This window comes from Gymnodraco acuticeps, unplaced genomic scaffold (genome assembly GCF_902827175.1).
Source record: "Gymnodraco acuticeps unplaced genomic scaffold, fGymAcu1.1, whole genome shotgun sequence".
Lineage (NCBI taxonomy): Eukaryota > Metazoa > Chordata > Actinopteri > Perciformes > Bathydraconidae > Gymnodraco > Gymnodraco acuticeps.
Window position 1 is genome coordinate 1100696 of NW_022990027.1, and position 14313 is coordinate 1115008.

General features: G+C 42.2%; 1 protein-coding gene across 2 annotated transcripts in view; it reads left to right on the top strand.

The window, feature by feature from the left end:
* Positions 1-14313, top strand: part of afap1l1a (actin filament associated protein 1-like 1a) — a 34650-nt gene that overhangs the window by 13824 nt on the left and 6513 nt on the right. The window contains exons 1-15 of one of the 2 annotated variants that reach the window (XM_034214918.1): positions 2532-2705; positions 7732-7857; positions 7963-8046; positions 8157-8233; positions 8626-8761; positions 8912-9007; positions 9101-9315; positions 10043-10222; positions 10373-10456; positions 10946-11021; positions 11239-11358; positions 11805-12016; positions 12236-12381; positions 12502-12574; positions 13116-13230. In XM_034214918.1, coding sequence (XP_034070809.1) covers positions 2672-2705; positions 7732-7857; positions 7963-8046; positions 8157-8233; positions 8626-8761; positions 8912-9007; positions 9101-9315; positions 10043-10222; positions 10373-10456; positions 10946-11021; positions 11239-11358; positions 11805-12016; positions 12236-12381; positions 12502-12574; positions 13116-13230 — 1774 coding nt within the window. In that variant the 5' untranslated portion in view covers positions 2532-2671. Of the gene's footprint in view, positions 1-2531; positions 2706-7731; positions 7858-7962; positions 8047-8156; positions 8234-8625; positions 8762-8911; positions 9008-9100; positions 9316-10042; positions 10223-10372; positions 10457-10945; positions 11022-11238; positions 11359-11804; positions 12017-12235; positions 12382-12501; positions 12575-13115; positions 13231-14313 lie in introns of those variants that run through there. The other variant, XM_034214917.1, reaches the window with a different exon arrangement.

The following is a 14313-nucleotide window of genomic DNA, read 5'->3' on the forward strand; positions in this document are numbered from 1 at the left end:
ATTATACGTTATAGTTTGGATTCCTAAAGCTTTTAGCCTACTATCCCATCATTCAAGGGTGGTAATTTTAGTTTTTTGGACGGACACTATAATTTACATTTTTTTACTGTGTTCAATCTGAATTTACTTTCAAATAAAAACATCTATATTGATTCTGACACTTCTACATCCAACTCACAGATTTCACCTTGCTTTGAGAAAAAAGATTATTAATTTAACCCTTTTTAGAAGTGAAGATATGGTCATTTGTTCTGGGAATGTCATTTTCGAGCCTGAGACCTGAAAAACAGGCTCAAGGCTTAACAGGATCCATTTTTTAGCAGTCTGCAATCGCCAGTCCTGAACACGTTAGTTTTACTTAAACATATGAGAGTAATTGTACCCAATGTGAAGAAAAGTGATGTATTTTTACAACATGGCGTGCTTCCCGTCCCTACTCTGGCATCCATAGTCCTGTGTGAGTTCACATCCTTACTGGGAAGGTCAGAGGTCACATTTAGTCACAGTGAGGAGTGGTTTGTCAGGCCATAACCAAGTCTAGCAGGGTGTGTCTGTGGCATTTGTCACAGTTAGAGAGGATATCGGAAAAGTTGGGAAAGACTAGAAATGCCTCAGGGTATCTGGCCTGTGTGTGTGTGTGTGTGTGTCTAATTAGATGGAAGGAGAACTTCCTGCCTACATTATCAAGCAATTAATCATACATTTTTCTACACCGACATCCTTGGAATTTGTTATTTTGAATCCTTTTTATATGCGCACACAGTCTGACTTGTTTGTCTACTATTTAATTGCTGAGTGGTATTTCGGCATTGTTTTTCACCAAGATCAACTTAAACTGTCTTCTCTTGACATTTTTGAAAGTTTAATTGGGCCCCTTGGGCCTTGGGCCCCTATCCTCAATTATTTTTGCCGCTGACAAAAATGTATATGATGCCCTAATTATCGTCATTTTTAAGTACCAAATGTTGGAAATGAATGCCTTTTTGATTAAATAAAAATATCACTGTGGATTTTGTTACCATCTTCTTCTTTCTACCAACATCTTCCTATTTGCCATACAGATATGAAATCTTAGATTGAATTTTTGTAGCTTTCTGCAGGAAAATGTTCTTATTTCACAATGTATTACTAACTAAAGTGCATTCAATAGTTCATATCAAAAAGGGTTAAATGGTCACACCAGGACACAAACAGGTGATCTTATATTTTGCATTTCTCATATAGCTTTGTAGTGGCATCCAAGGTTTCCTTTTGCCACTATAGAGCGGGGTTGACGACACGCAATCCAAAGCAATAAGCAGCCGAAGGTTTTCAGTCCAAAAAGAAGTAATTTATTAACAAAGAATTATTGACTTAAATTGTCTCAAAATAACATCTAAATCAATATTTCGGCGATATACTTTCTTATATAAATTATACTTTGCACTTTGCAGTCCAATTTGCAATACTAATTTCTGTTTACAATTTGCGCCCCACGTCTCATTACGTCTCATACACAGCGGCTGTCCTAAATTGCCTCACTTAAATAAACACCGTAAGGTACAAAAAAACAGATCATATTTACGATTTCAAATAAACAATCATTTCATCAAAATATATTCACCATGGCAATATACATAATTTTCCATCATTAATTCATTTATCAAATTATGAATCTAAATAAAAACGTTGAGTTCATTGTGGCTCTAACACAACAGGACACAAAACAGGTGATCTTATATTTTGCATTTCTCATATAGCTTCACAGTTATTATTGTGTAGTATTGTGCAGCCACCTGACACTGATTTCATCCTGCAACTGATACACTAAAAGCCTACACTTGTGAGAAACAGTGCTGTGTTGTGTCAGTGTGTGTGTGTGTGTTTGTTGCTTCATTGCTGAGCTTGTTTATTGTCAGTGAGTGCCTGTGGGTTTGTTTGTGCAGCGTTGTGCCCTTGTGATTGAAAGGTAGCATGTCACATCGTGTTGGGCCTCATGAGTCTGCCTCAAGGCAACAAGTCATCCATGTGTAACTCTGAAAGGTCTCAACATGCCTCTACCTCCACTCCACAGCCTTTACCCCAAACCCTTTATATTCTCACTGGGAAAATGTTACTGGTATCAGAAAGTAGTTATGTGGTACTACAATGCCTTACTGTATGTGGTGTGTCAGTGGGTTAGCTGGCATCCTCTTTTATGTGTCACTAGTTAAAGGTTAGACTGTGAAAGAATAAAGAATGTGAGTTAGCTATTAGTTGACATGTGTGTGTTTACACAGCTAACCTTTCCCAGGTGCTATACGATCCCTAGGATTACAGCAGAGGGGCTTACACACACACACACATACACACACACACACACACACACACACACACACACACACACACACACACACACACACACACACACACACACACACACACACACACACACACACACACACACACACAGAACCACCACAACCACAAACCCTACCCCCCAAAAAGGAAGAGAGGAGGGGAGACAGAGTGGGAGGGGAAGTATAGGGAGATAACAGAAGAAGGGAGGGAGAGGTGAGTGTGAATTCAGCAGCAGGCAGACTGCAGCTCACCTCCGCTGCAAAGACTTCACAGGAGACTTTGATTTTGGAATATCTCCTAAAGTATCCGCTTGGGTCTGAATGAACTGCTTTCTCCTAACTAACCTTGGAAAATGGTGGGACTCTCATCCACTGCTTCTGTTGAGGGTAAGTGTGGAAGCCTTTGCAGATTGTCAAGATATTAACGCAGCAGGTATCTGATGCTTAAGAAGGATTTGTTAATACATTCAGAACAATGGAAAGACACACAGGCTGGGGAGGAGTTGTAAACAGGAATCGGGTGATGGTTACTTTTTTTGCAAGCTTGCTGAAACGGTAACAAAGATGGAACTGTTGAGAAAGCAGCAACTTGAGTCAAATATTGAAACACTGTCATTTTTAAAGCCACCAGAGAGTCTTTGTGGGATGCAAATCCGTATTTGATTAGCTTGGAATGTCTGCCTGCAACAATATTGTGAAATTGTGTCACTTTCCTCATACTGGGGAGCTGTTTCTCTGTGTGTGATGTGTGGCAACATAAGTATGCCCAGCATGAAGAAAACTTTTGGAATGAAAAGGAGGGAGGGGAAAAACCCTGCGCACCCGATTCAGGTCACATTAATCTTCATATCAAGGTTTGTTGGACATGTTGGCACAGGTGCTCCACTCTCTGACATTACTCAACCCCCCCCCCCCCCCCAACTCCATCAGTTTGTACAGACGTTCCGCTAACGCAAGCCTCTTTTAAAAGGTCTGAGTCCGCACTGTTTAACAACTTCTCTCTATTGATGTGCACAAACACACTTTGCAGAGTCTTGCACTATTATCAAGGTGAGGAATGTGTCCAGTGTTTAACAGCAATTGTCATACGAGTGAGAGGAGGTAAATGTTTGAGCTCTGAATGGCTACACATTCCTGCATGGTGCACCGGCTGCACCCGTCTTTGTGCTCTATTGATATCTTCTCTGATGCACTGAAAGGTTATCTGGATGTCTTCTCTCTTGATTTTGGGTTGTCCTTCGACCGGATTTCAATTTTTTTATTTCCCAAGATTCTGTTAAGGTTTCCAAATGAACTTTGAATGTCTGTCGTCATAATTTATGATGTCATCCCCTTAAGAAATCCCTTTCCTGTGTTGTGTTGTATAGGATGTTGTTCATCTAAATGGTCTGCAAAAGCAAAAATCCTGGAGAGGGAGTTTCTCTCTCACACACCCCCCCCCCCCCCCCCCCCCCCTGCCTGAAACGCCCCCATTAGACTCCTTTGTATACTTCCATAACATAGTGACAACACTATGTAACACTCACGCTTGAACACAATGAACGTGAAAGGCTAAAGGGCGGGACATCTCTAAGCGGTTGACCAATCACAGCAGAGCCGGCCAGCTAACCAATCAGAGCAGATGGGCTCTGGTTTCAGACAGAGGGTGAAAAGAGGTGGCAGGCAGTATGATACAAATAAAGAGCTTTTTGAACATTAAAGCGTGGAGACATGTCACAGTAGAAGCACAAAATAAACGTTTTTATTTTTTATTCAAAACTATTTTTATTGATTAATTCAATTGAAATATCAATATATAAATACAGTAAAGCTTAAAGCTTCAAAATGTTCAGTAGAGCCCTAGTTTTCCTTCTTGTAGCTGCAAATGTTGTAATTTGACCCCGGGTCTGCCTCAAAGCACATCCAACCTGTTTTCATGCAGCTTTATCATCGTATGCTCATGTGTAGTTTCCCTCAGGTGTTCACAGGCTCACAATCTGTTTTATCTGGCTTTTAAAGGCATCAAAGACCCACATCGCCCGCACACAAACACACACAAAATTGCAGCAGAGATTTAAAGGATCATGTGCTGTTTTCGAAGTTTGTGAGTAGTGTGGTGTTGCTTATAAAGTCATAGCTGGAGATTTAAGGGTGGTTTTAAGGGCTTTACGTGCCAAAAACTACGTATTAACTCTTTGCACATTTTGGCACAATAACACTGTAATCGTCGAATCGGATAACGCGCTTTTTAGAACACCGATCTAAGTGTAATAGTGAAAAATCTTTATCACCCCGTTCACACCAAATCCTCGAAAGCTACGCCTTGATTTCTTAGTTGTATTCGATTTAATGCTGACTGGTGTGAATGTCAGCCTCTCTGCTGTGAATGAGTCACGCTGGGGATGCAGTTCTGTTTTCTGCTCGGTTAGGGGAAGTCCGGTGGTGCGCTACAGCCAGAATCTTAACAGCTGGGACCTCTGGCAGAGAGACAGCGCTCAGCAGGCCAAAAACATCCCCCTCACATGAGTTTCCTCTCTCTCCCCTGACCCCCACGTCCTTATTTCCCTCGGGTGAATCGGATCTTAATGAGCAGACATTCCAGGTCCCGGCACGGTTTAATTCCTCATGCCCTCTTCTCAGAGTGCGAGCGGGCTTTTATTACAATAGAAGGAAACCGCAGTCGTAAAGAAGTGGTTGAACAGACGCAGGCCAGCACACACCTACTGTAGCCTTGGCAGAGCGGTGGGAAACCCATAGGAAGACCCACCTCAGGAAAGTATGTCTGTCTTTAAGGAGTGGGAGCAGTCTGAAATGTAGAACAAATACCACATTCATCTCCCAGATTATCAAGGCTTTTTTCTTGTCAGTGGTGATTACATACAAGATTGTGCTGTCAGAGTGAAATATCTAAGAGTCCAACTTTCTGCCTAAAGTCATTTATATCCTCCTCAAACACAAGCACACAACAGGCGGATTGTTGACAGGTGCACCAAAGTTTGCTTCAAACACGTCCCACTAAATCCACAACATACAAGCAATCCTGCGCTACTTCTCCGATGGCTCCCACAGGATTGTTGACATCCTCGTGGATTCATCTTCTTATTATAGACACATACATTTCCAAACATTTGGTCTACCTATGTTGTAAATATATTATCTTTTCAATTTACACACGGCATCTATTGCACGTCTGTCCGTCCTGGGAGAGGGATCCCTCCTCTGTTGCTCTCCCTGAGGTTTCTCCCATGTTCCCTTTAAACTGTGGGTTTTCTCCGGAAGTGTTTCCTTGTACGATGTGAGGGTCAAAGGACAGAGGGTGTCATATTGTCATACTGATATTCCGTACAAACTGCAGTCCACTGAGGCAAATAAATAAACATTGATTGATTGAGGTGTGCATGTTTTTCATAACATGTCGATTCTGGATAAATCGATATAATGAAACATTGAAAACACATAAGATGGATAGATTTGTTTTACTTGCTCTTTAAGATGTGGTAATTGCTATCTCATTTAAGTTCCCTCAATGTTTGCTGTGTGTATGTCATTTTGAATACATACCTTGATATTTGAAAGGGTTTAAAATCTCATTTCTCATAATGTTACATTGGCATTACATGATTGCTCATTTTTCTTTCTTCCACTTTATTTCCTTTTGCATGTCTGACAATCTCAGTGGTTTTTGAATATCTACCACCTCAAAAATAATAATGTTTTAATGTTAAAATTATTGCTTTTATGGTAAATGGTTACTACTGTCATTCCTGGTGTTTTTCCCAACTAGCTAACATAGGAAAATGTGCAGTACAATACATTTTGTTATATTCATCTTTCATTTTAAATGGTATGGAAAAGTTTGGTTTAGAACATGGAGTCGTAGATTGACACTGGTCCCGGTGTTGTATTGAAGTATTTTGAGTATTGTGGCAACACGGGTTCTGTAGGTGTGTTTGTTTACCTGTTGCCATATGATCGCCCGCCGAATAAAGACTTTTCTGGCTCAGCGGTTGTCCCGCGGCTGACCCCAGAAAAATGCACGGTTCAGAAGGTTTAATGTAGCTGGACTGTGAAAATGTTTGCACGGGAGAGGGGGCTGAGAGTACGAGATGGAGGGAGAGAGGGAGGTGAGGCAGACAAGTGTGCCAGCAGTGACTCAGCCAGTTGTCAGGGGATTTCTGGGGATTTTCAGGATTATAGAAGTAGATAAATGGGTATTAGAACAGCATGTTTTAACAATACAGAGTGTACAATACAATGCAGCTATGAAATGAGCAGAAAGAGTCGAGAGGCTTTGCTTGTGTCTGGAGGAAAATCTGATAAAGGTGGAATCCAAACACAGAGGCAGGTTGCAGACCTGTTCTCAGGATGTCCAGCAGTTGGCGGAAGGACACGGTTTATTTAAGTTCTGCTCTGAAAACAGGGAGTGGACCAGATCAACATGATGTGTGTATCATATAAGCCGGGTCCTCAAAGTGTTGCAGAACATGGAAAGCCGAGTGAAGAATGTGTGTTGCAGGAGGTCTGCCGTGTGAACCAGACTTTAAAATCTCTCCACTGTGAGATAAGGATCAGGTGCTCGCTGCTACATTTGGCTCGCTCTGGGTTCTGTGGGAATTCAGTTGTTCCTGTAAGAACCCTTTAACATCTTTACAGTTTCTTGCAGAACAGTTAATCTACCTTCTTTGCAGTGAGATCGACAGTTGATTTACATTTTGGATTGGTGCTCATCAGTCTGAGCCAGCAACATTTCAGAGCTGCTGCAGAAAGAACAGTTTTGTTTCTTGTTGTTCTTGAAAGACTGTTCTCTGTAGAGCGACAACTAATTAAATATTTGTATTAGCGATTAATCTGCTGATTATTTTCCAGATGAATTCAGAAATCATGTCCATGCTGGTTTTCTCAAAGTCTTATGTGATATCTTTAAATGTTTTGTTTTGTCAGTCTGAAACTCTTAAGATATTCCGGGAGTAATGCGATAAACATCAATTATTTAAGAAGCTGAAAAAGCATTTCTGCCATTTTTTATGAAGATTAAACGATTAATGAATTATTAATTAGTTACAATAATTGTTGCAGCTATAGTTCCTTTTTTGTGTTCTATGCAAAGAGGTGTGATTTTTGGTAGCTTCACTTCCACTTTTTCTTGAGGTTAATGAGCAATTAGCAAATCTGTTTCCTGTCACACCATCTTTATGTGGTTGTTGAGTCTGAGAGAGGAGAGGAGGAGGCTGCGTGAGATTGACATTGACAAACTGTGAAGTAAAGTGTCAGAAAATGAAAGAAAGACACGGAAAGCAAAGCAGAAAGAGGCTGTCTGACACACAGCCTTTGGTTTGTTTAGAACTGTCCGTCTGACCTTTGCCCTCTCTGCTGTTAAACTGAACCCGCGCCCCCTGACCTTTGCACCCCCCCCCCTTCCCCCCCGTCTGTGCAGCGATGGAGGTGTTGGTGAGTGAGCTGGGCGTCCTGCTGAAGATGCTGGACCAGGAGAACCTCAGCTCCGACACGCAGGAGAAGAAGACCTCCGTGTGGAACCTCCTGAAGCAAATACAGCCATCGGGTCAGTAAGAGGAGGATACAAGTCCTAGTGTGTTTCATTTCAACTCTACACATACAAACACGCACTACACTCGTCATTTTAAAGGGTCTCTTTCCTTGCCTCCAGTTTCAGGAACAGACTGCATCTACATGAATTCAGCTGTGTTCAGAAACGGCACCAGCTTCGTAGAGTCTCTCTTTGAGACCTTTGGTGAGTCTTTGTTGCTGTAAAATGTGCCCCTTTCCATATAAATACTCTGCAGACATCATGTTCTCTTTATATATAGTGTCAGTTTAAATATACATTATTGTGTCTTGCAGACTGCCAGCTTGGGGACCTAAAGGATGTGACAGACGATCTGAAAGACAACAACACACAAGCTGACACTTTAAAACAGGCAAGTGGCAAATATATAGTTGATTTCCAACTGATCCTTTCCCAGAAATCTACATTACATGTGTGGGACGCGTCGTTTCAGCACTCACCATCCAAATTCAACATCGCAGAGGACCATTACAGCTCTAAATGACTTGTGGAGGAAAAGCAAAGAAAAACAGAGATTGTATTCCATGTTGCGGGGCTTTCCCATGCACACATGCTCATCACTCTGCAAGCTGTTGAAGGAGTTAAGATTTAGGGACCCGCCCAGAGCCCATGTGTCTAATTTATGGATATCATTTAAAGGGTTTTTCTTTGTATCGCTTTGATGATGGAGTTCTGAGGCTGTGAAATAAAAATTCTTTCTTGGTTATGAGTGAAATTTGAGAGTTGTGTTTGTGTGTTTCGTAGGACTGTGCAGACTCCCCTGCCCCGCACTCCACTGACTCCCCTCCCCCTCTGCCCACGACGCCTCCCCCCGAGGAGTATTACGAGGAGGCCGTGCCCCTCAGTCCTGGCACGTTGCCCGAGTACATCATCACACGAGGTCAGCATCTTCCCGTTCTGTTGCACTCAGTGCTCTTAGTGTCATTTTGCTGTTAAAACCCTTTAGACAGTAATTACAAAGTACAAGTTGTATTCAAATACATCACGGAACATAAGGGGTAATTAGTGATTTGTTTCCTTCCCTTTACAGTCAGGCCTAGCCCTCCCAACTCTATCGAAGATGGTTATGAAGATGCCGAAAGCAACTACCCCACTACGTGCATCAACACACACCGCAAAAACTCATGTAAGTTGAAAAGAAAGTGAACTATATAACACCAAAAAAACTGTCTTTTTCAACAAATAAAACACTTTTGCTTCTCTGTAATTTCCCCATCAGACAATGACTCTGATGCTCTGAGCAGTTCCTACGAGTCCTATGAGGAGGATGAGGAGGAGAGGAGCCCCAGCGTCAGACTCACTCATCAGTGGCCCTCGGAGGAGAGCTCCATGCCCCCCGCCCGGGACTGTCGCATCTGTGCCTTCCTGCTGCGCAAGAAACGCTTCGGCCAGTGGGCCAAACAGCTCACTGTCATACGTGATAACAGACTACAGGTGAGAAGTTGTTAAACTAAGTAAAAGCCCTGACACCAAGCTGATTATCGTCCGTCTGTCAAGCTGGAGACATCGATGAACGTCTGTCCGCCATGTTTTTGTGGTGTTTCCTGCATTTTTAGCATTATTTTACGCAGATTCCAAAATACTCCAATGCCTTTATTACTTGCTGAATTGACAGCGGAAGGGGATGACTCTGATTGGCTGTTCAGCTCAGGCTGATCAGTGCACATTAAGAGAAACGGATGCGAGGATAAATAACAAAACACTCAAATCAAGAGGGAATACATAGACTTTCATCTTATCAAATCATCCTAATACACAGTTATTTTTGAAACTATATCACCAAAAATGGCTGGCAAATGCTGCTTTGTTTAAATGTTTGTAACATAATAACAGCTTGTATATATATATATATATATATATATATATATATATATATATATATATATATACTGCTGGAGTTTTTGGGATTTCCATTTTAGAATGATGATCATGCAGACAGGAACGTATGTGATTGATGGCTGTTGTCTTTGTTGTGTGTTCAAGTGTTATTTTTTGTGGCGAAAACAAAGGCATTGCGAGTGCAACAGTTGACTCTTACGCAACGTGTTTGTTGATCTTGGCTTAGTGTGTCAAGGCCTTATTCTTCAGCATGCATTTAGGAAACCATAAACAACCTCTTCTTCAACTTCTACAACTTTGTTATGTGTGCTCTTTTGTGCAGTGCTATAAGAGCTCTAAGGACACATCCCCCTGTGTGGACATGCTGCTGCCCCAGTGCACTGTGGTCTACGCACCCAAAGACAGCAAGAGGAAGCACCATGAACTCCGCTTCACTCTGCCCAATGGAGATGCACTGGTGCTGGCCGTACAAAGCAAGGAGCAGGCTCACAGATGGCTTAGGGTGAGCTACACTTTGAAATGACAGTCATGCATGTAATACACACCAATACGGCCATCAATCATGTCGACAATCACTGGAAGTGGGTTTGACGATGTGGAAAAACAAACCTCATAGAGTCGAGAGTGATACGTGTGAAATATCTCCCCACAGGTTGTTAGAGAGGTGAGCGGTCAGAGCGCTGGGCCTGAGGAATCTGCGTCTCCCATCATTCCTAGAAAAACGGAACTTGACAAGGTAAGTGCATGAGAGAGGATGTTTGTGTCTGTTGGTTATTCCCAAGACATCATTTATCTTTACAGCTGAGGTGAGGAAAAGTTGGTGGCAAGCAGCAATTGTGTTGTCACCGTCAATTTTCTTAAACAATTGTTTGGCTCAACGCAGTGCACAGTGAAACCTGTATTTGGCTCGCAGAACACGGAGCGGATATGTAGCGTAATTGGGTGTTAAGGCAGCAATGACAGGGGTGTTGGATCAGGCACATCCTCTTTACCTGTCAGACACACACAGCAACAATCCCTTTTATGAAAGAAAGCATAGAATGCAAAGAGAAAAAGGATGAGTCTTAATATGTAACTATGTAAGTTATGAAGGATGGAATCTTGCTAACGAATTACAGTTATTTAGCTCTTAATCTCTCTTCTAGTTTGTACTTGGCAGGCAGACTGATCCTGTGAAGGACTGCTTTTGTAAGTCTAAACCAGTGTTGGTATGCTTCTTCCTCAGAGGCTTTCTGCAGAGAGGAACACCTCAGACTCAGACAGTGTGGGTGTGTCGACTGGAGAGCACTGCAGAGAGAATGGTGAGACAGAGACACACACAGCCTCAAATCAATACAGCAGACAGAAACATGTTGACTCAAAGTCTTTGCCCAATTGTTTTCACATAACTTATTATCAATAGTCCATAGTCTAGTGAAATGTATTTTTGCCACATCTTATCTGTATATCTTGAATTACAGTTTCCAGACACCAAAGATACATTTGGTCAACTCTTTAATCCTTTTGTTTTTGATGTAGGCAAGGTGAAACGGGGAGCTTTCGCTGCAGGCCGTAAAATCACTCGTATCATCAGCTTCTCCAAGAAGAAGCCCCCTCGCCCAGGTGACCCCCGGACCTCATACAGCGACCCTCGGCAAGGTCAGACTCTACTTCACTTAACCTGTCTACATATCCTAAGGTCTTTAAGCCTCTTAAATCTTCAGACACAGCATTTGTAAGCCTCTGAATACCATTGACATCTGACAGCCGGAGGCATAATGTTTTTCAGTTGGCTGTCCATCATCTTCTTGTCAACGTCATATATCATTTATGACTTGAGGAACATTTTATTTGGTCTTTAAATATGGCAAAAAAACTTCCACTTGGACTGAAGGATTAAATTATCTGTATTTGATGGTCAATGCATGGTCACTTAAAAAAAAAATGTGCTTGTTATTTCAATTTCATACATTTCTTTTAGGATAAAATGATGACATTTTAGACAGGCATGGATGTTAACTCAAACTTAACTGGTTTGTAGAGGCATACTTTGGTAAGGCGATAATTCTAGATACTCATCCATCTTTTCCCTCCTTACCATGCAGGCTATGTGTCGGTGCTGGTGCATCAGGTGTGGCGGGAACAGTGGTGCCGTGTGTGCAAAGGCTCCCTGCACTTTTACAATGACAAAGGAGACTCTCGGACGTCCCTGCCTTCACTTCCTCTCCAGGGCTGTGAAGTGCTCCCGGGGCTTGGACCCAAACATCCCTTTGCCTTCCGAATCCTGCGGACCAACACAGCGGTGGCTGCTCTGGAGGTAAAGAACTGACCGTTTGTTCCTCATTTAAAGTTGCTCTGCACTAATCAATACTTTTATTCTAACAGGTCTAAAATGTGTTCAAAGGGGTCACTCTATTTGAAGAACACACCATCACTCGATACCACACTCACACAGTTTGCTGTATTTTAGTGTCTTTCAGCTATTTGTTTTTGAGTAACTTCCAAATTAAAAGCTTATTTGTTGGTCTCTTTTTAGGCTAGTAGCTCTGAGGAACTTGGACGGTGGCTTGGAGTCCTCTTGGCAGAGACAGGCTCTTCGACAGATCCAGAGTCACTGCATTACGACTATGTTGACGTGGAAACCATCGCTAACATCCGCGATGCTGCGCGGCATTCCTTCCTGTGAGTGAGACGAAGAGGGGGGAAGTGGGAATTTCAGGACAAGGTCAAAGCAAGGCCAGTGACCAACGCAAAGATGTTGAGACCAAATAAAGATTAACATCTCCTTTTCTCTAATCCTAGGTGGGCCACATCTTCCGTCAGTAACTCTACAGACTGCAGAACATATGATGAGGTCCCTAATGAGGACATGCAGGTAGGATACGTGTGCTTACACGTTTTTTTAAGTTTAGTTAAACATAGGTGTAATTCTTTACTTTGATGTGACAAGATTAGCGGCTGCATGTCTGTGTGTGTGCAGCTGTTTGGGACTGTCCCTGTCTGAATATGACACTCCATATCAGTCACTGGAACAGACAGACAGTGCTCTGTTACACGCCTATCAATGACTGCTTTTTGTAAGCCAGAGAAAAAGCAGTGTGTGGGCATGGGAGAGGGGGGAAAAGACCAAAAAAAAGAAATAGCGATCTAACTGGTGACAGGAAGGCAAGAGGTCATGGAAGTTTTATAGCCTGTAAACTCCTTTCCTAACCCCACTGACATGCACTTAAACACTTCACCACCTAAAGCCACAAGCATACACACCTCAGTGGTCTCATACCAATGAATCTGAACATTAGTATATTGCTTAGCATAATATACAAACTTTGCAGTCTTTTTCCTCCTCCGTCCTCATCCTTTTTTCTGCATCCTCCCACATCTGTCATGTCCCCCCACCCCCTCTCTACTCCACCCAGTCAGGAGAGAACCGCAGGCAGCAGTCTGGGAATCAAGGGAAGAGGCGCTCAAGTTTCTCCAGCAGTGACTCTGACAGAACCAAGCCTTTAGTCTCCCTCAAACGAACAGGCTCAAGTAAGTGTGTTTAGTTGGTTTTCCAAAATACCATATAACCTATATTAAGTTATCAAGGATTATTTGTTTGAATTAAGTCTTTGTATAGAGTCTAATGCCTAGGTTTTGTATATATATTTTGTGAAGAATAGAGGACCCAAAATGTATCCCTGTGGAACCCCTTTGTTAGAGTTGATCGTACAAAACTTCAGTAACATATCGTGATCCATTACAGCATTACGTCAGATAAATTAACAAAGCTGCACAAATATCATTTTTATCCAAAGTATTCAAATTATCATTCACAACCAACCAAACAGCTAATATCCTATATCAGCACAGCCGGACCAAATATTTGTAGAAGCTTCCCTTTTTATCAGCTTTAAGCCCCTCTCCCTCTTCCATCTGTCTTTCCTTAAATACAATAAATAAAAAAGTATGAGCAGTCTGCTTCTCTTCAAGGGAACAAGAATAATACAGATGGCACTTCTTAATATACTGTAGTTGTGTGTCTCACAGGAGTTAGATTGCAAAGCTCTATTTTTACTGTAGCACACTCTCTTCATAGACTCCTCATAACATTTGAGCTTTTATAAGGCTCAATATTCCCCATTTCCCCTCTCCTCTTAATCATCTTCTCACTTTCCATCTATAATCTCTTCCCTCTTCACTTACATATACAATTTGTTTCCCAGTGTCAGTTGGCCTCCACCATGCAGAAAGGAATTGGGCGTCCTTAGTTTAGGAACGTGATATTGGCGTGGTCGGCTGTCTCTCTGCTCCTCTCAGTGTTGTTTCACAGGCCTTCACTGTGACGTTCTGACACATCAAAGAGCCAGCGCTCTCCACGGCTGAGAGCTTCCGGATGTAACCTGAGATTTATTGGACACTCACATTAGATCCGCTGTCTTGCCTCCTGACCTCTCCCTCTGCAGGAGAGCGTGCGTCTGTTTACCTTTTATTCATGCATCGTATCTTTGTGTCCTCCCCAAAATTCTTCTTTGAATTATGAAAGAGGTCGAATGTGTGTGCTTTTCTCTCACGTGAGAGATTTCATACTCCTTATGTGAAGAGATTTATTTAGGACAGGCAAAATATCGCTGA